At 40.8% G+C, this 20,590-nt stretch overlaps 1 protein-coding gene across 5 annotated transcripts in view; it reads right to left on the reverse strand.

Moving 5' to 3' along the window:
• Positions 1–20,590, reverse strand: part of SGCD (sarcoglycan delta) — a 601,642-nt gene that overhangs the window by 128,396 nt on the left and 452,656 nt on the right. For all 5 annotated transcript variants that reach the window (XM_038739913.1, XM_038739909.1, XM_038739912.1 and 2 more), the window contains exon 3: positions 20,246–20,347. In XM_038739913.1, coding sequence (XP_038595841.1) covers positions 20,246–20,347 — 102 coding nt within the window. The remainder of the gene's footprint in view (positions 1–20,245; positions 20,348–20,590) is intronic.

Genomic DNA, 20,590 nt, shown 5'->3' on the forward strand with positions numbered 1-20,590 from the left:
TGGTTTTTGTCCTGGGGAGAGTTAGAGGAAAAAGGGGAGGGAAGGCTTCCAAGCAGGGAGATTATCCAGAGCTATTACAGAGATGGGGCATGATGAAACTCAAATTAAAAAAAAAAAAAGATAAGCCAAATCCAGGGAGCAGTTTGTGAGAAGATAAAACATTAGAGAGATGGTAAGGAGTTCAGTTTGGAAAGGTGGTTAGATCTGGCTGGGGAATAGGGGACAATATTTAGTTAGATGTCTTGGAAATTGGGTTAGGCAGAACTATGTGCCCTGATACATAAGCTCAGTTAAGCTTTGAGAAACAAGAATAACAGTATCCCAACGGATAACAGGCAAGAAGAGAAGCAAGTTTGAGTCAAGTACCAAATAAAGTGTTTCCCTGAATATTGTCTCCTGAGCATTTATATCATTACTAAAAAGAAATGCTAATCATGGGCACGAAACAAGAGGAAAATTCAAATAGCAACCTACAGCAATCTGCTTCCTCCTAAATACTTCAATATCACATTTAAAAACAATTATGCCCCTAATTCATAAGCCTCTATTTGTTAATGACTGACTTTTATTAGCCTACAGGGAAAAGCATCTGGATAACATCTTGAGCAGATCCTTAGTCCAAGCAGGAACCACGTGGAAGGAGAAAAAAATTAATGTAATGTTTTATTCCAAATGACTCCTACATGACTACAGGTACTTGTCTGCAAGATCAAACAAATAAAATTGGGCCATTAAATGTGGTTCACTGAGTCTGAGAGCATAGAATTCACTGATATATCTGTAGACAAGAAAACCTGGCAATAAATCAACAGAAAACATAATCATCTTTCAGTGCCTTTAAGAAATGATTGGAATATCTCACTACAAAACCGAATCATCTGTCACACTCTTGTTAAATTGCAGTAAGTGTAGGTGGGAAATCAAAATACTAAGGAAACTCCTTTTATCTATTTATGAATAATATATAAATCCTCACTTTTTAAATATTTGCAATTCATTAAAGAAAATAGTTGCTTAAATCCTAATCCACAGCACAACAGCAATGCATCTTGATTCGTGCAACAGCCTCCACACTGACCTCCTTGCCTATCTCTCTCCACTTGTCCTTACTTCACTTCTCTGCGTGGCTCAGTGGGAAAGAGCCCAGGCTTTGGAGTCAGAGGTCATGGGTTCAAATCCCGGCTCCGCCACTTGTCAGCTGTGTGACTTTGGGCAAGTCACTTCACTTCTCTGGGCCTCAGTTCCCTCATCTGTAAAATGGGGATGAAGACTGTGAGCCCCACGTGGGACAACCTCATCACTTTGTATCCCCCCAGCTCTTAGAACAGTGTTTTGCACATAGTAAGCACTTAATAAATGCCATCATCATCATCATCATCAGTTTCTTAAAAAAAACCACTCACTCCATGTCTCACATCCCCTAAACAACCTCCAGTGGTTGCCCACTGTCTCTGCATCAAAAAAAAGTCCTTACCATCATCTTAAAAAACCTCAACCAGCTCTCACACTCCTTTCTTACCTTGCTGATCCCTTACTTCAATCCAACCCACATAATTCACTCCTCTAATGTCAACCTACTCATTGTACCTCCATCTCACCTATTTTGCCCAGGTCCTCCCTCTGACCTGGAACTCCCTCCCATTTCAGATACGACACCCCCCCCCACTCCCCCTACCTTTAAAGCCTTACTAAAATGATATCTCCAAGAGGCCTTCCCCAACTAAGCCTTTATCCCCCGACTCCCTTCTGTACTGCTTAATACTCAGGTCTGTAATAATAATAATAGCATTTATTAAGTGCTTACTATGTGCAAAGCACTGTTCTCAGCGCTGGGGAGGTTACAAGGTGATCAGGTTGTCCCACGTGGGGCTCACAGTCTTAATCCCCATTTTACAGATGCGGTAACTGAGGCCCAGAGAAGTGAAGTGACTTGCCCAAAGTCACACAGCTGACACTTGGCAGAGCCGGATTTAAACCCATGACCTCTGACTCCAAAACCCGTGCTCTTTCCACTGAGCCAAGCATTAAACACTCACCCCTGACCCTCAGACCCACAGAACTTACACATATATCCTTAATTTATTAATTAATTTATTTTAATTAATTTAATTAATTTTATTTTAATTTATTTTAAGGTCCGCCTCCACTTCTACCCTGTAAGGTCTCTGAGGGCAGAATGTGACTATGAAGGCTGCAGTATTTACTTTCCCAAGTGCTTTATATAGAGCTCTGCAAACAGTAAGCACTCAATGAATACCTAAGATTGATTGATAATGCATCTGCACAACCATTTCTTCTGACACTGTATCATGTTCTCTCAAAATTGACACACCAAATCACCCAAAGAAAGTTTGGTAATCCTTCAACAGTGTTCTCTCTAAAACGTATAATGAAAGTGCATGCTATGGGGAAAATGACTGTATGTTACACAAAACTAATTAGGAAAGTATGATAGAGTGGGTAGACTCTATCCCTGCCCACAAGGAGCTTGCAATCCACGGGGGAGTCAGACATTAAAATAAATTACAGATAGTAATAATAATAATGATGATAGTAATGCCTTGAAGAGTTTCATAATTAATTCATGTGTGTATATAAAAACTATCTTTTATTATTGACCTTTACTGCTGTTGAGATTTTATTCATATTTGTGCAGGGTCTGATAAAACTGACAGGTGATTAACAATCTTTCCACTTCAGGTGGGTATAAACATTACCCTTTACCCTGTTGCATTTGCTTACTGGTAGTGCATCCTGTTGTACTGTAATCTTCTAAGTGCTTAGTACAGGGTTCTGCATATAGTAAATGCTCAATAAATACCATTTATTGATTGAATATACTTTACAAGTACTTCCTCATTTCTACTGGCTGTGTGTCAAACTGGACTATCAGCTGCTGTTAGTTTTCAGCTGCTCACCAGCTACATATAGCAGCTGAAAAGCAGCTGCTCCAACATTTGCCTGTTATGTGACCTCAAGCAAGTCTCTTAACTTTCCTGTGCCTCAGTTTCCTCATCTGTAAAATGGGGATTAAATGCCCACCCTCCCTTTCCCTTGGACTGTGAACCTCATGTGGGACAGAGACTGCATTAACCTAATTATCTTGTACCCCAGGAAAGTGCTTGGCATATTGTTTAACAAATAACACAATTATTATTATTACTATTAGCAAGTAGTTTTTTTTCCCCAAGATATATTTAAGATGTTGCCTTTTTAAATTAGCAACTCTTTGGGTATGATCATCATATCAGCCATTTGCCTCATGTATTGGGTGATGTTTAATGTTTGCAGCTAGCAATGCAAATGGACTGCCTGCATCAGGTGTTCATTGCTTGTGACCCCTGTTTGCTTTAGTACCTATGGAATATAGGTGACCCTGACAGAACTACATGAGAGAAGCAGTGTGGCTTAGTGGAAAGAGTCTGGGCTTGGGAGTTAGAGGTTGTGGGTTGGAATCCCGGATCCACCACTTTCATTCAGTTGTATTTACTGAGTGCTTACTGTGTGCAGAGCACTGTACTAAGCGCTTGGGAAGTGCAAGTTGGCAACATATAGAGACTGTCCCTACCCAACAACAGGCTCATGGTCTAGAAAACTGACAGTCTAGAAAAGTCTGGACAAGTGACACCACTTGTCAGCTGTGTGACTTTGGGCAAGTTACTGAACTTCTCTGTGCCTCAGTTACCTCATCTGTAAAATGGGGATTGAGACTGTGAGCCCCACATGGGACAGGGACTGCGTCCAACCCGATTTACTTCTATTTACCCCAGCACTTAGAATAGTGTTTGGCACAGAGTAAGTGCCTAACAAATACCATTATTATTCCCCCTTCTAGACTGTGAGCCTGTTGTTGGGTAGGGACTGTCTCTATATGTTGGCCGAATTGTACTTTCCAAGCACTCAGCACAGTACTCTGCACACAGTAAGCACTCAATAAATACGACTGAATGAATGAATTTGTCATTTATTTCTAATTTCAGTTCTGCCACTTGCCTGCTTTGTGAACTTGGGCAAGTCACTTAAGTTCTCTGTGTCTCAGTTTTCTCATATGTAAAACAGGGATTCAGTATCAGTTCTCCCTCTCACTTGGACTGTGAGCCTCATGTAGTTCAGGGACTGAGTCCAACTTGGTTATTTTGTACCTATCCCACCGCTTAGTAGAGTACTTGGCACATAGCACTTAAATGCAGTCATCATCATGTCTTTCTTACCTTCTAGATTGTAAGTTCCTTGATAGAAATTGTGTCTAGTAAATATAATAACAATAATAATAATTATAAAAAAGATAACAATTAAATTGTACTCTCCCAAGTGCTTAGTATAGTGCTTCAAAAGCAGTAGGTGCTCAATGAATATTACTGATTGATTGAGCTAGGAAGAAGGCAATATCTTCAACTTTGAGCCCTCAAAACCAATCTTTTTTTCCCCAGTATTTCCTGACCTAGAGATTTCTTAAAATATTTGCTCATGAAATGAGTGATTACATAAACATTTGCCATTTACATTCATATCCACATTCAGGAGGTGGTCCACTAAAACATGGGTCAGTTATGTCCAAATCCAATTTAAAATACTTTACCCAGATACCAAACCAAATGCAATTTTTAAAAAAAGTTAAAACTTTTTCAAGCCTAAAAAGCTCTACAGAGAGTCAGTGTTGGTTTGGCCAATTTAACCTAAACGCCCCACTCATACTTCAAAATGAAAGTTAATTATACTTTCCATCAGAAGTAGAATTGTAATGCTTCAAAATCTGATTGATAATTAGGACTAGCAAACCTTGTATATTTGTGTTTTAAAATAAAAACACGCAGCATGAACTGTCAGTGGCACAGTATGTATAGCTATTAATAAGGCCATTTGATTTATTCTGGTTCTGCTGAATTCCTGCTAACGCCACAAGCCAGACTTCAAAAGATTAAGGTTACTTTGGGTTCAATATTGAGCCAGTGTGGAGGTGAGACAGAAGCATTTATGTTTCTCTAAGGAAAGGCACAGCATTCTTAAAAAATAATTTTCAGAGAATCTGAGAAGCTGCATTTATTTCAATATAATGAACTTCATAGTTCAGTATTCTGAAGGATCTGTTCAAGAGGATTGGTTGGGGGAGCCCCAAAAGGCCATCAAAAAGAACAAATTGATATGTGGTCATTCAACCCTTCAAAATGTGGGAGAATAGAGAACAATATGACCAAATAAAGAATTGTTCTAGTTTCTGTGGATTTTATTCTCCCCAATTATATAACAGATACTGGAATGAGTTTTTGAGTTTCACTCACGCAAATTACATTTTCTTCCCCAAACTACCTTTGTTGGAAATGACATTAAAAAGACAGAAAAAAAAACAAAACAGAAACAAAGAAGTAGTGATTAACTAAACTTGAGGGTTTGTGACCCCCGTTGGATATATCAAAGACTAAGAAAATCACATAAGGTAGAAAAAACAAAATAATATAAAAGAGCACTATGCAGACAGTTATTGGTAAGAATGGGAGTTGAGCTACTATTTGAATCTCTGGAGTGCAGCTTCAAGCAATGCGTAAAAGCAATGTGTTGGCTGCTGGGAAAGAAAAGAATCAGAGCGCCCAAGCAGCTGTTCAAACAGAGAAAGGATAGTTCATTTTGAGCAAAGGCATTACACAATTTATGCGCCAAAGTAGCAGAGACACAGATCACAGTTTAAATTGCTATCAGAGGTCTGAGTACACCTGAACTCGGTGTGGAAAGCACAGCTAGTAACACTGTGGTCTTCACAGACACACTTGGATAAGTCCAATATGAAGGAAAAGAAAGTGCAGAAATAGGCGATTCCATGAAGGATTATTGTCATTTTGAACTGTAACCCATTTATCAGGTGAACTCGTACAAGATGACTGGATAAGCGGCCACAGTGACTTGTCTTCTCATCTATTGTTTAAGTCACTGGCCCAACGACAAGGCCAGTGGAGCAGTGGACGATGCTGGGTGGGCAATCTGTGATCCCTGCTGCTACAGTGGCTTGGTGTTCCCCTTACTCTCCACTTCTTTTCTGTCCTCTAGAGGTGTAGCTGTGGCACAAAACTCCTGGAGCTTCCCCTCCCCTCCTGTCTGTCCTCTTATCTCTCCGGCCGTTCATTCTCAGTCTCCTTTGCAGGCTCCTCCTCCCCCTCCCATCCCCTTACTGTAGGGGTTCCTCAAGGGTCAGTTCTTGGTCCCCTACTGTTCTCTACCTACACTCACTCCCTTGGTGAACTCATTCGCTCCCACAGCTTCAACTATCATCTCTATGCTGATGACACCCAAATCTACATCTCTGCCCCTGCTCTTTCTCCCTCCCTTCAGGCTCAGGTCTCCTACTTCTTTCAGGACATCTCCATCTGGATGTCTGCCTGCTATCTAAAACTCAATATGTCCAAGACTGAACTCCTTATCTTCCCTCCCAAACCCTGCCCTCTCCCTACTTTCCCGTCACTGTAGACGGCATTACCATCCTTCCCGTCTCACAAGCCCACAACCTTGGTGTCATCCTCGACTCTGCTCTCTCATTTACCCCTCACATCCAATCCGTCACCAAAACCTGCCGGTCTCACCTCCACAACATCGCCAACAGCCACCCTTTCCTCTCCATCCAAACCACTACCTTGATGGTTCAATCTCTCATCCTATCCCGACTGGATTACTGCATCAGCCTCCTCTCTGAACTCCCATCCCCCTGTCTCTCCCCACTTCAGTCTATACTTCATGCTGCTGCCCGGATCATCTTTGTGCAGAAATGCTCTGGGCATGTTACTCCCCTCCTCAAAAATCTCCAGTGGCTATCAACCTACGCATCAGGCAAAAACTCCTCACTCTCGGCTTCAAGGCTCCCCATCACCTCACCCTCTCCTACATCACCTCCCTTCTCTCCTTCTACAGCCCAGCCCACACCCTCCGCTCCTCTGCCGCTAACCTCCTCACTGTGCCTCGTTCTCGCCTGTCCTCCCCCTGGTCTGGAATGCCATCCCTCCGCACATCCGCCAAGCTAGCTCTCTTCCTCCCTTCAAAGCCCTACTGAGAGCTCACCTCCTCCAGGAGGCCTTCTCAGACTGAGCCCCCTTTTTCCTCTCCTCCTCCCCATCCCCCCCGCCCTACCTCCTTCCCCTTCCCACAGCACCATATATATGTTTGTACAGATTTATTACTCTATTTATTTTACTTGTACATATTTACTATTCTATTTATTTTGTTAATGATGTGCACCTAGCTTTACTTCTATTTATTCTGATGACTTGACACCTGTCCACATGTTTTGTTTTGTTGTCTGTCTCCCCCTTCTAGGCTGTGAGCCCGTTGTTGGGTAGGGACTGTCTCTATATGTTGCCAACTTGTACTTCCCAAGTGCTTAAAGTGCTCTGCACACAGTAAGCGCTCAATAAATACGATTGAATGAATGAATGAATGAATGGAGATCACGGGGACTGGAGATTATGGAGGGGAATGTGTGAGTGGCAGTGGTAATAATAATAATGATGGCATTTATTAAGCACTTACTACATGCAAAGCCCTGTTCTAAGTGCTGGGGAGGTTACAAGGTGATCAGCTTGTCCCATGGGGGGCTCACAGTCTTCATCCCCATTTTACAGATGAGGTAACTGAGGCCCAGAGAAGTTAAGTGACTTGCCCAAAGTCACATGGCAGACAATTGGCAGGGCTGGGATTTGAACCCATAACCTCTGACTCCAAAGCCTGGGCTCTTCCCACTGAGCCATGCTGCTTCTCTGATAGACACTACATCCCAACAAGGAACCAGAAAACAGCACTGTGAGGCTCATGGGGGTGTGTGGGGGTCGTGGGGATAGCTCTCTGCTCCTCTGACCATGAGGAACCAAGGTAGATGTTCTACATAGCACATAATCTGTTGCCAACTTGTACTTCCCAAGCACTTAGTACAGTGCTCTGCACACAGTAAGCGCTCAATAAATACGATTGAATGAATAAACATTGCTGCTCTGAGATTTCTTCCCCCCAACCATAATGACAAGCAGCATTGGGAGAGAAAAGTTTTGTGTGAGTGATAGACGTCCCAATCAGATCCTGTCTGCAGGAACCAATCAGAGGTATATTTATTGATTGCTTACTGTGTGCACAGCCCTGTACTCTTGGGAGAGTACAATATAACAATAAACAGACACATTCCCTGCCCACAACAAGCTTACAGTCTAGGGGGGAGACATTACAGATATGTACATAAAGGGGGAGACAGTAATATAAATTACAGATATGTACATAAGTGCTGGGTCATAAAACAACCCCCACAGTTGGGGGTGAGTGATCGAACATGGTGGCCTAGGCATGCCTATAATCCAATAAAAAATATCCTAGGCAATCCGCATCCATACTGTGTACCCGAATAGAGTACCTGCCTCTGGGATGCACTCACTAGTTGCTGACTTCATTCAGATGAGCCATTTAAAGTTTAGACTGTGGGCTACCCCAGTGCTTAGAACAGTGCTTGGACATACTAAGTACTTAAATATTAAAACTATTCTTATTAAGAACTGCTGGTTACCCAGCCCTTTTCCCTCCTGTCTCAACTTGCCCAGCAATCCTGGAAACCATATTTTCCTCTTTCTCCCTCCTCCCCTGTACCACTGGTTCCTTTCCCTGGCACTTCAACGCTGCCCACCCCGTCCCCCGCCACATACTTTGTAAACTTGTCCCTGTCATACCAGTTCCATTCCAGCTGTCAGCTGTGTGACTTTGGGCAAGTCACTTCACTTCTCTGGGCCTCAGTTACCTCATCTGTAAAATGGGGATGAAGACTGTGAGACCCGGTGGGACAACCTGATCACCTTGTACCCTCCCCAGCGCTTAGAACAGTGCTTTGCACATAGTAAGTGCTTAATAAATGCCATTATTATTATTATTATTATTATTATTCCAGCCTATATCATGCTTGGATCATCATCAGCTGACAATAACAGGGAGGTTTCCAGCGTTTTGCCAGAAACAGCAAGCAAGAACATCCCTCTGACATGCTACTATATTAGGATCGACTCCAAATGATATCTGGCGGCTCAACTGTTTAATTCAACCTCTCCTCACCATTGGTTTTAGAGCACTTAATCAGGTTGCTCCCTCCTACCTCACTACTCTCCTACTACAACCCAGTCCGCACACTTCATTCCTCTAATGCTAACCCTCTCACTATACGTTGATCTCTTCTATCTCGCCGCCGGCCTCTACATCCCAGGCACACATCCTACCTCTGGCCTGGCATGCCTTCCCTCCTCATATCGGACAGATAATTGTTGTCCCCCACTTCCAAACCTTATTGAGGACACATCTCCTCCAAGAAGCCTTCCCTAACTAAGCCCTCCTCTCCTCTTCTCCCACTCCCTTCTGTTGCCACTCTTACTTGCTCCTTTATTTATCCTCCCTCCCATCCTCACAGCACATATGTATAAATCTGGAATTTATTCATCGATTTATTTATTTCTATGAATGTCTACCTCCCCCTCTAGACTATGAGCTTGGGAATGTGTTTGCTTGTTGTTATATTGTATTCATTCATTCATTCGTACTTATTTAGTGCTTAATGTTTGCAGAGCACTCTACTAAGCGCTTGGGAAGTACAAGTTGGCAACATATAGAGACGGTCCCTACCCAACTACTACTGTACTATCTCAAGTGCACAGTACAGTGCTTTGCATACAGTAAGTGCTCAATAAACACGATCAAACCTCTTTATTTACCTAATAAGGCTCTTACCTTCCTTTGTGGAAACAAAACAATCTAATAATAATAATAATGGCATTTGTTAAGCACTTACTATGTGCAAAGCACTGTTCGAAGCACTGGGGAGGTTACAAGGTGATCAGCTTGTCCCACAGGGGGCTCACAGTCTTCATTCCCATTTGACAGATGAGGTAACTGAGGCACAGAGAAGTTAAGTGACTGGCCCAAAGTCACACAGCTGACAATTGGCAGAGCTGGGATTTGAACCCATGACCTCTGGCTCCAAAGCCCAGGCTCTTTCCACTGAACCACGCTGCTTCTGTGTTCTGTTCCTCCGGCAACTAATGGCAGAGCTCCTAGCCTATAATGAACTTAAGTCTTGATTAAGGTGAGATGGATTCAGGGATCTCACACTGTCATCCTGACACTCAAAAATGGCCTGGGCAACCCCCCATGTCCCACTTTCCACGAGGTGGTAGCAGGAACACACAGACTTCCCCTGCAAAAAAGTTCCTAAAAGGGACCCAACATAAGTTGTGCTTCGTAACACCACCTACCCACAATTAAACCCGCACACCAAAGACCTCTGTTTCTCTTGTTTGTGCATTTTTCCCAAGGTAAACTAGCCAGTCATTCTGTTCTCTGCATCTTGGTAAGGTTTAAGAGGCTCATTCAATCTTCTGCTGAGTTTTCTTCCAGTCTGCTTTTTGCAAAATTTATCTTTTAGAGAAGCCAAAGAACAAACACAATAAAGAGGAGCAATTAGGGTGGCAGCCATGCTCCTGCTATTCTGAAGGCCAGCACACATTGGCAGATGCCCTGACACCACATCTTCGCTCCAACAAAACTGAATTATTCAGCAGCCAAGAGCCCTGTACGACTTGCAGTATGTGTAGTTCTGTTACTTGGCGGCTCATTGACATTAGCAATAGAGAGGACTCATTATGGAAACATTTCCATGAAGTCAGCAACTAGTGAGTGCGTCCCAAAGGTAGGTACTCTGGGTACACAGTATGGCTGCGGATTGCATAGGGTATTTTTTACTGGATTACAGGCATGCCTAGGCCCCCATGTTTGATCACTCACCCCCAGTTGTGGGGGTTGTTTTATGACCCAGCACTTATGTACATATCTGTAATTTATATTACTGTCTTCTCCCCCTTTACATACATAGCTGTAATTTCCAAACCTCATGTGGGACAGATATTGTTTTGGATGTGCTTAACTTGTCTCTACCCCCATTGCTTAGTTTTGTTTCTTTTTCTTTTAATGGTGTTTGTTAAGCACTTACTATGTCAAACACAGTTCTAAGTGCTGAGGTAGATACAAGTTAATCAGGTGGGACAGAGTCCTTAATCCACAATGGGGCTCATAGTCTAAGTAGGAGGGAGTAGGAATTATTCCCCATTTTACAGATGAGGTATCTGAGGAACTGAAAAAAAAACAAAAAACAAAAAAACAAAAAACAAAAAAACAAAAAAAACAAAAAACCCCAAAAAACTCAGGATACAGAATTTCAGAGAAAGCTAAACTATGCCCAGGAATTGAGTTAAGAACCTTAAGATTCTCTTCCCTCAAAATGCTTCCAGTCATAACAATAGAAGGAATGATTACACCAGTTCTCCTAAAGCCCAGGGAGTGCAGTCTTACAAAACCCAGTATTGAGGAAAGTTTGCACTGTAGTACTCTTGGCGTTGGATGCTGTGCAGGGACAATTTCTCTGATACACAATGCCCTGAATCCCAACAGGCTCATGTTGTGAGGCAAATGTCCCCGAAATCCCTAACTGTCCTCTAGCCAACACTCACTATGAAAACACTTCATGGCAGTACTGAGATTAGACCAAAGAAAATATAACTTAAAACTTACTAATCTATATTTTGTCCATTAGACTGCTTCACCAAAGGGATGCAGCCTAACAGTTGGTAAGCTTTCTGAAATAGTTCTTTAAGTTCCATTTGAACATGGACTCTCATTTTGAGTCTGCCTATGGCATTTTGAAAAGAATTTCATTAAATGTTGCTAACATGTCATAAGCTTCCTTAAATGGAAGGGTAATGACTCATAACATTTGTAAGCTTTTTAATTTCATGCAATATGAGCAGCATAATCAGCACCTATTAAAGTCAATCATCTGGGCCAAGAGGGGTTTTCTGGGCCAACCTGGACTTTCATCAAGATTTTCTTAGTGGCTGCTCCCACTTGAACTAACTCCCTCACAATGACTTGTACCTTTTTTAAAAAAACAAAACAAAAAACTAACCCCGATGAATAATATACCCCGATAACCCCTAATAGAACCATCACTGAAGTATTTTTCATGTTCAGGTTGAATAAGAGCCTTTTGGAAGCAGTTTTGTTTCCAGCAAAAGATATTTCCCTTTTCATTTACTTGGGCCCAGAAGGTACTTTGGCATGATTCATATTCAGTCATCTGAAAAGTGAAACGGTTATTTTTTTTAAAGTTTACCCAAATACACAGAACTTCATTTATTTTTACAATGTTTTGGAGGCATAGAATGGGGATTTTAATTGTAAATCACAAGAGTGGTAGGAAAATACTTTTTTTTTCTTTAAACTTTGCTGCTTGGCTGGCTTAGCAGCTAGATTTTTTTAAAAAAATGCAAAATCTCATTTCTTCACTGATTTAATAAGCTCCCATAATGCTGAGGGGACAGTTGAGATCAAGCCAACGACAAAATCCCTGTGATATGGGAGCTCCCTTGAAGGGAGACAAGAAGATAAGGCAACAGATGTCCCATTTGTGAAGCTTTTAGTGTGCTTAGTTTTATGATGTGTTTCTACCTTTGAGTGCCAAGACTTCGTTGAAAACCTCAGGGTGGTGGGTGTGGTACTGCAGAGGCAGAAACGTTTCTGGCTTCTCTGAGCTACTGGATTTTAACTGAGCAAAATGGGGTAATATGGAATATGGAAAATAGCTTTCATGTACCAGGAAAAAAAAGAATTTATTTTAAAAGAACTGATCTTTTGTTATCCTCATTTTTCATTGCTGTTTCACAGCCTGAGATATGTGCTTGGTTGGATGGACTAAGGTCATGCAACTGATTGTTTTTTTTAGTTCCAGAAGATTTACAATAGATTTCAATGCTGATATCTTCACAATTTTTTTTATCAAGACTGAAGTTTTTCTGGGAAGAGAATTATGAGGTAATGGCCACTACGCATCAGGCAAAATCTCCTCACCCTCGGCTTCAAGGCTCTCCATCACCTCGCTCCCTCCTACCTCACCTCCCTTCTCTCCTTCTACAGCCCAGCCTGCACCCTCTGCTCTTCTGCCGCTAATCTCCTCACCGTACCTCATTCTCGCCTGTCCCACCATCGACCCCCGGCCCACGTCATCCCCCGGCCTGGTACGCCCTCCCTCCGCACATCCGCCAAGCTAGCTCTCTTCCTCCATTCAAAGCCCTACTGAGAGCTCACCTCCTCCAGGAAGCCTTCCCAGACTGAGCCCCCCTTCTTCTTCCCCTCCTGATCCCCCCACCTTACCTCCTTCCCCTCCGCACAGCACCTGTATATATGTTTGTACGTATTTATTACTCTATTTATTTATTTTACTTGTGCATATTTATTCTATTCATTTTATTTTGTTAATATGTTTTGTTTTGTTGTCTGTCTCCCCCTTCTAGACTGTGAGCCCGCTTTTGGGTAGGGACTGTATCTATATGTTGCCAACTTGTACTTCCCAAGCGCTTAGTACAGTGCTCTGCACACAGTAAGCGCTCAATAAATATGACTGAATGAATGAATGAATAATTTGTTAGCATGCTTATCAAGTGAATAATTTGGTCATGTGAATTGAGATCTTTCAGCTGGATCTCATTAGAAAAAAATCATTTACATTTCACATCCAGATCAGGAAAAAAATGCAAAGATTTATGGATTTGTGTCAAAATACCTAATCTAAGGGACGCATAGTCATTTCTCCTTGAGGCTGATATTCCATCCAGGCCAGTGTCTGGATGGCCAGGCCAGTGTCTAGTCCGCAATTACTGGAACTTTGTAAATCTCAAGACAGGTTTGACTCTTGATCTGAGGTACACTGAACTGAATTATATTATTAATCTTTTAAAGAGCAATGTGATAATCAGACTACCTTTCCCCAAATATTTTCTCATGATTTCTCAATCACCTTGCCCCCTCCTTCCTTACCTCCCCTGATTTCTTGCTAGAACCCAGCCTACACATATCGCTCCTCTAATACCAACCTACTCACTGTACTTTGATTTTGTCTATCTTGCCACTGACCTCTTACTCTTATCTTGCCTCTGGCCTGGAACGCTCTCTCCTCCTCCAAGCCTTTTCAAAGACACCTCTCCTCCAAGAGGCCTTCCTCAACTAAGTCTTCATTTCCTCTTTTCCCACTCCCTTCTGTGTTTCCCTCGGAACTTGTATTTGCGCCCTTTATTCACCCCTCCCTCAGACCTACAGCACTTGGGTACATATCCATAATTTATTTCTATTAATGTCTGTCTCCCTATCTAGAGAGAAAAATATAAGAGAGTTGGTAGACATGTTCCCTGCCCATGTGTTCAGTACAGTGCTCTGCACAAAGTAAACGCTCAATAAATGCAATTGATTGATTGATGATTTTTATGTGATGAGTGCAAACCATAACTATATGCCACAGTCTACCAACACAGCCTGAAGAGGTGAAGCCACAATTATCTTATTATCTTCTAGACTGTAAGCCCGTTTTTGGGTAGGGACCATCTTTATATGTTGCCAACTTGTATTTTCCAAGCGCTTAGTACAGTGCTCTGCATACAGTAAGTGCTCAATAAATATGACCGACTGAATGAATGAATCTACCTTGTATTTTCTTGAAAGTAGATGACATTTTCTATTTATCTCTCTATTTTGCTTACAACTGTGTGTTTTGGATTTCCACGTGGGTACACTTACTGAAAAAGCGAAATGGGAAATACTGTTACTAGATTACATGCCTATTTCAGTGACGGAAATTTAAATTTCCTTCTAATTCTTTCACAATAAAATCCAGGGGAGTTGTAAAACGTTTATCAGATTTAGAGCTTCATTTTAATATAAGCTCAGGGGAAGCCTTGCTGCAACCCCCCTGCAAGAAAACAATTACCTAAGGAAACTGAGAGTACAGGTCCTGATAACTTCAGCAACTGCTATCTACAACACAGCACTGTAATCATTTATTGAATACTATTAAAAGGTCATGTTTATCTCTTGATGGCACCCATGAAATAAGTGGAAAATGGGAGCAAGCAGAGGATTCTAATTTTTTTGTGGCTAAGAATTTTGTTCATAGATTCTGAAATAAAACTCTTAAAGCCCAATCTTAACATTTTTTCCTTAATCAGTGAAACATTTATTTAAGCTACCAAAGTAAAGCATGCATGAAAATGATAAAACTCAGTAAATTGGAAGGTTGGTCAGGATACAAATGAAGGGACATCTATTGACATATCATGAAAAATGTTTTAAATGCATAATTTTCTACGAACACATTAAATTTGAAAATGAACTAAATGCATTTTTGAAATCTTAAAAATATCAATTTCTCTTCTTTAAAGGCAGTTTATCTATTTTCTCATAGTTGTTCAACTAACCAGTAAGCTGTCACAGATGTGGAGTAGAATTCTTTCTACATAAAAACTCACCACAGGATGCACTAATTTTTCCTTTCTCACATTTTCTTTGGGGAACCAGGAAGCCCAATCATAGAAGCCAAATGTTATTTACATTTGGGAAGCATTTTTCCTTAAAGTAAAATTCCAGAAAAATGCTAGTTAGCCTTTTCTTCTAAGAAAAGCTTGTGAATCCATTTTTTTCAATCTTCAACAAATGTCCAGTTAAGTTAGTGCAATAAAGAATGGAGGTTACCAAACTGTTATTGCTGTACTCCAGAATATAACATTAATAATTGTGCTGCTATGAGCAACTTTACTCAAAGTTTGTTTGTTGCTTAATACAATATTTAGCAGATGTTTCCCACTACTGTCCATGATAAATTACAAGATTTAGAAAGACAGATACATTTTAGAAAGAACGAAGCGCTTTGAGGTACAGATGGGTTTATGGATGACCCTTCCAATTTTTAATAATCTCCATAATTTATGTGCAAGAAAAGAAATGCAAAGATACCTAATGCTCCTTTCTGGCTACATACAAATCACTTTTATTTGCTCAGGCAATAATGCATGGTCCAGTTAATTTCTTAATTAAAGACAGCAAGATGCTCACGTTCCACACAATTGGCATGGAAAATAATGTTTAGAGTGCAGTATGTTCAGCGGGGAGTTTCTCTGTTCTCTTTTGGTGAAACTGATACATCTACTATTCTGTGATGAAACTACCCTAAAACATGGCAACTATCATGGTAGTCACAAAAATAATGGCTTCTCTTCAGTGAAGCTTAGGGGTCATCAAACATCCCACATTACCTTTCCATTTTGCACCCTGCTCTAAGCACATATTTTGGAAAACAACCAACATCCGTGACGAAAACTTCACTTTTCATGCCATGAGAGAAGATTTTCGATGCACATTTCCAAGTCTGCCATTTTGTGAAGGAACTCTATCTAACCTTCAGCCTGCTAAACAGCACTTACCTTGACACTTGCTTACACTTTCTAACAATACTTGGTAAGAGCAAGCACTAATCTCACCAAACCAGATGTGAACTGGGCAAGCACTTAGCAAACTTTCTAGTTTCAAACTCTGTATCTGTGGAGGTATGTCTGATTTCCTGATCTTTGTAGGCCTTTGCTATGCGCATCCTGCCATCTCCCAAGTAAGGCCTGAAAGCTATGTCCTACTCCTGTGAGGTTTGTCACACAGCACATAAGAGTCAAGGATGAGATGATTAATTCCTTTCCACTGCAGATTTGCTGTTCGCAGAAAGAAGATTCCAGATATCTAACAAATGAGAACAGGGTACTAACATCTAAGTTTGTTATCCATCTTAAAATAAAACTGGCATTAATACATTTTAGTGAATTGCTTTGTGATCAAGGATGTAGCAGTAAAGATAAGAGCATTATATCAAGGCTCTGATTTTAAGGAATATTCTATACCTTTTAATGAATTCTTATGAACATGAATATGAAGACAAATATGAATACACTAAACAGTGGAGTAGGTTTCCACTGAACTGTCTTTATATGTTCTATATTTGGCTTTTGTTAACTGATGGAGGTTTTCGTAGACAAGGTAGGTTTCTATATCTTATGAAGCCTTAGTATTTAGTTACAATAAAAGAGTTTAAAACATTATTGAAATAATGGGTAGATTAGTTGGATAGTTTTACTGCTTATTAGTACAGTATATTAATCTCTCTTTTGTGACTGTCTTTATTCCCTGCCAGTACTACACGAATAGGATGGAAGCAGCATGGGAGAGTAGATAGAGCATGGGCCTGGGAGTTGGAAGAACCTGGGCTCTTTTCCCAGCTCTGCCACTTGTCTGCTGTGTGACATTGGAAAAGTCACTTTACTTCTCCGTGCCTCAGTTATTTCATGTAGAAAATGGGTATTTAGTAAGCTCAATGTGGGCTGTTCACTGTTGTACTGTACTCTCCCGAGCGCTTAATACAGTGCTCTGCACAGGGTAAGCTCTCAATAAATACAATTGACTCACTGTCTGAGAGCCCTATGTGGGACAGGTACTGTGCCCAACCTCATTAACTTGTATCTACCCCAGTGCTTAGAATAGTGCCTGGCACCTAGGAAGCGCTTAACAAACACCACACCAAAAATAGGCTATATATTTCAGGTATACTAGCTAGTATTTCCTGCTTTTGTTTTACCACTTTGAAATGTGGACTAAAATTAAGTCTTTGATGGCAATAAATTACTTAAATATACAAATTGTTGTTCCACTGCCTTATGATGTTATTTCTGGGAAAAGGCAGGTTTTCATATGTCAGGATTTAGCACGCATCCTTTCCAATCTATTTCCTAAACGGCATGTTGTCGTAACCTACAAGCCTCATATTTCAGTGGGGCTGAAGTTAGAAGGTCCTAAGGCTTTCATTTAATTCCCAGATGGAAATGTTTATAGATATGAACATTTTCTCATTAACTTGTCTTCTTAAGTGATTGCTATCACACAAATCAATTTGCAGTGACTTGACTAAGGTTACCACCTCCAATACTGCAACTGGATATTGTATTGAACTCGGCGTTGATTACTACACCAATTTCAACTCCGATAAGACAACTGAAATGCAAAACTGAGGTGAAGTTAAATGTTGTTTAATTAGTTATCTGCAACCCAAGTGGGGGGGCTATAATCTCCTTCAAATAAGCATCACTCCCTTTAAACAGCTATAGAAAGAGGTGCTATCCCTTGAAATATCAACAGAAAAAAGAGACTGTGATATGTAGAGGACTGGCACTAATTCCAGCAAAGGGAGAGCTGGAATAGAAACCTAGGATTTTCTTCAAAGCTAAAATTAATCTTGGATGCCTCTATTTTTGTTCCATATAAATATATGAATAAGTATAAGTATCTGGAATTAGAAGCAACATCATTCAAATGAGTACTTTCTAGTAAATTCCAATCTACCAAATCCCTGGTTAAAATCTTGTTAGCAGATGCCCAGGCTATCATAAACTTCGTGTAAATCTCCTTTCTGCAGCCTCTTCCCACTCCAGACCATGGGCACCAAGCCACTAAAATCATCTTCCACTCCTGCTTCCTTCACTTCGTTACACAATGAGACGCAGCATGGCCTGGTGGAAAGAGCATAAGCCTGGAAGTCAGAGGACATGGGTTCTAATCCTGGCTCTGCCAAGGACCTGCTGCATGGCCTTGGGCAAGATACTTAGCTTCTCTGTGCCTCAGTTCCCTCATCTGCAAAATGGGGATTCAATATCTGTTTTCCCTCCTACTTACACTGTGAGTCCCACGCGGGACCTGGTTATCTTGTATCTACCCCAGTGCTTAGTACAGTGCTTGACACAAAATACCACAATTATTATTATTATTGTTCCTTTTCTCACAGTCTAGCTCCCAGTAGTTCCCCCCCATTAAACTCCAGGTTTAGGGACCTAAAAGCCATGACTAGTTAGTCCTACTCTGCCTGTATGACTCTACCAATACAATAATAATAATAATAATAATAATAGTATTTGTTAAGCGCTTACTATGTGCAAAGCACTGTTCTAAGTGCTGGGGAGGATACAAGATGATCAGGTTGTCCCACGTGGGGCTCACAGTCGTAATCCCCATTTTACAGATGAGGTAACTGAGGCTCAGAGAAGTTAAGTGACTTGTCCAAAGTCACACAGCTGACAATTGATGGAGCCAGTATTCGAACCCATGACCTCTGACTCCAAAGCCCGTGCTCTTTCCACTGAGCCACGCTGCTTCTCATGCAGCTACAATGCAGCTCCTTCATTTAAACCAAACTTCCCTTTGGCCTGAGCCTAATATGAAGTCTTTCCTACCACTCTAATCCTTTTCCTAAGCCATCCAAAGTGCCAGAATAGCTTCTTCCTGCCAAGTAACATCCCTTTCATTTTTAAACTACTGTGAGCTTCACCTGATTAACAACATTGATCTCTAACCCTAACCCTGCCTTTCCACCCATCCTAATGCAAGCTCAAAAGGGTCTACTTGCTTGTTGCCCTCTGCGGTTTCCCAGCAGGAACATGACTGACAGGGATAAAACAGTGCAAGATGCATTATGTGAACCACTATCACTATAATCAATTCCTGGTCCTGAAGTCTCAAGAACAAGGCTCATCTGCCATTTACAACAGATTTCATCACAATCTTGTATTCATTTATGTCAAATGTATATTCGTTGGTAACATTATATGGAAGCCCATATTCTCTTTACTAAATTTACTCAAGACCCAAATCTATTCTTGGAAGGACGGTCAATAAGTCTTCGTTGAATGACTGATCAAGTTTTTTGCGACTGATTTTTCTCTAATGAAAATGGGATTTTTCACCATCCACTGCATACATTTGCCAGAATTCCCATATGTTAGATTGCAATACTATTTCCAAACAGTTGTTAGCATAGATTCCGTTAAGATAACATTAATATGTATTGGGAGTGAAATTTAATCTATTATTTTAATCAAAGTGTCATATGCAAGTGATGCTTCAGGGAGTTTTTACTTCATATATTTGCTACTGCCTGGGGGTACCTGGTTATATGCTAAATAGGACAATTACATAACATAACTCCCCATAAAGATTATGGCACTGATGTTGATTACTAAAATCAAATGCTCTACAAAATGATTAATACAGCAGGTAGAGGAAACACTTTTATATGAATACTTCTGTTGCTACTAAACATTCAGTTTGGTAGCTAAGGTACATGCTCACAGCAGACTTGTTACTATCCAAAAATGACTGTAATCCCAGTACCATTCACAAACACTCCAAACCTGAATAAGCACATTTCCCTATTTTACCAGTGGCTGCCTTGCTTAAATATCCATCAGTGAAATGGCTAGGAGGGTAAGGTTATGCAGATAATATCTCATATATGAACCACAGGTATAATAATCACTGCTTCTACTTAATCAACACTTACTGGTCTGGACTGGATTTCTTTGGCGTAGAGAGGTTGCAAGAATTCTGAGTCTCCTTCTAGCTTTAGACCTTTGTCTGTGATTCTCAAGTTTCCCATTCCATCCTAGTACACACAGGCACACAAAAAAACAAAAAACAAAAAGCTGTTAAGCATAATTTCCAAATACCACAGGCTGTCAAAAATTGAAACAAAGATTGCATTTTTATGGAATAAAAAAACATGTAAAACACCTGGAGGTATTATTCAATGCTATTACTCTTATTATCCTTTTAGCTCACTTTGAAAGAAAATTCTATTCCAAGCACTCTGTCATGTCCTCCAGAAAACCATTTAGATAGATGAAAG

Source organism: Tachyglossus aculeatus, chromosome X1 (assembly GCF_015852505.1).
Source record: "Tachyglossus aculeatus isolate mTacAcu1 chromosome X1, mTacAcu1.pri, whole genome shotgun sequence".
In the NCBI taxonomy this organism is placed as follows: Eukaryota; Metazoa; Chordata; class Mammalia; order Monotremata; family Tachyglossidae; genus Tachyglossus; species Tachyglossus aculeatus.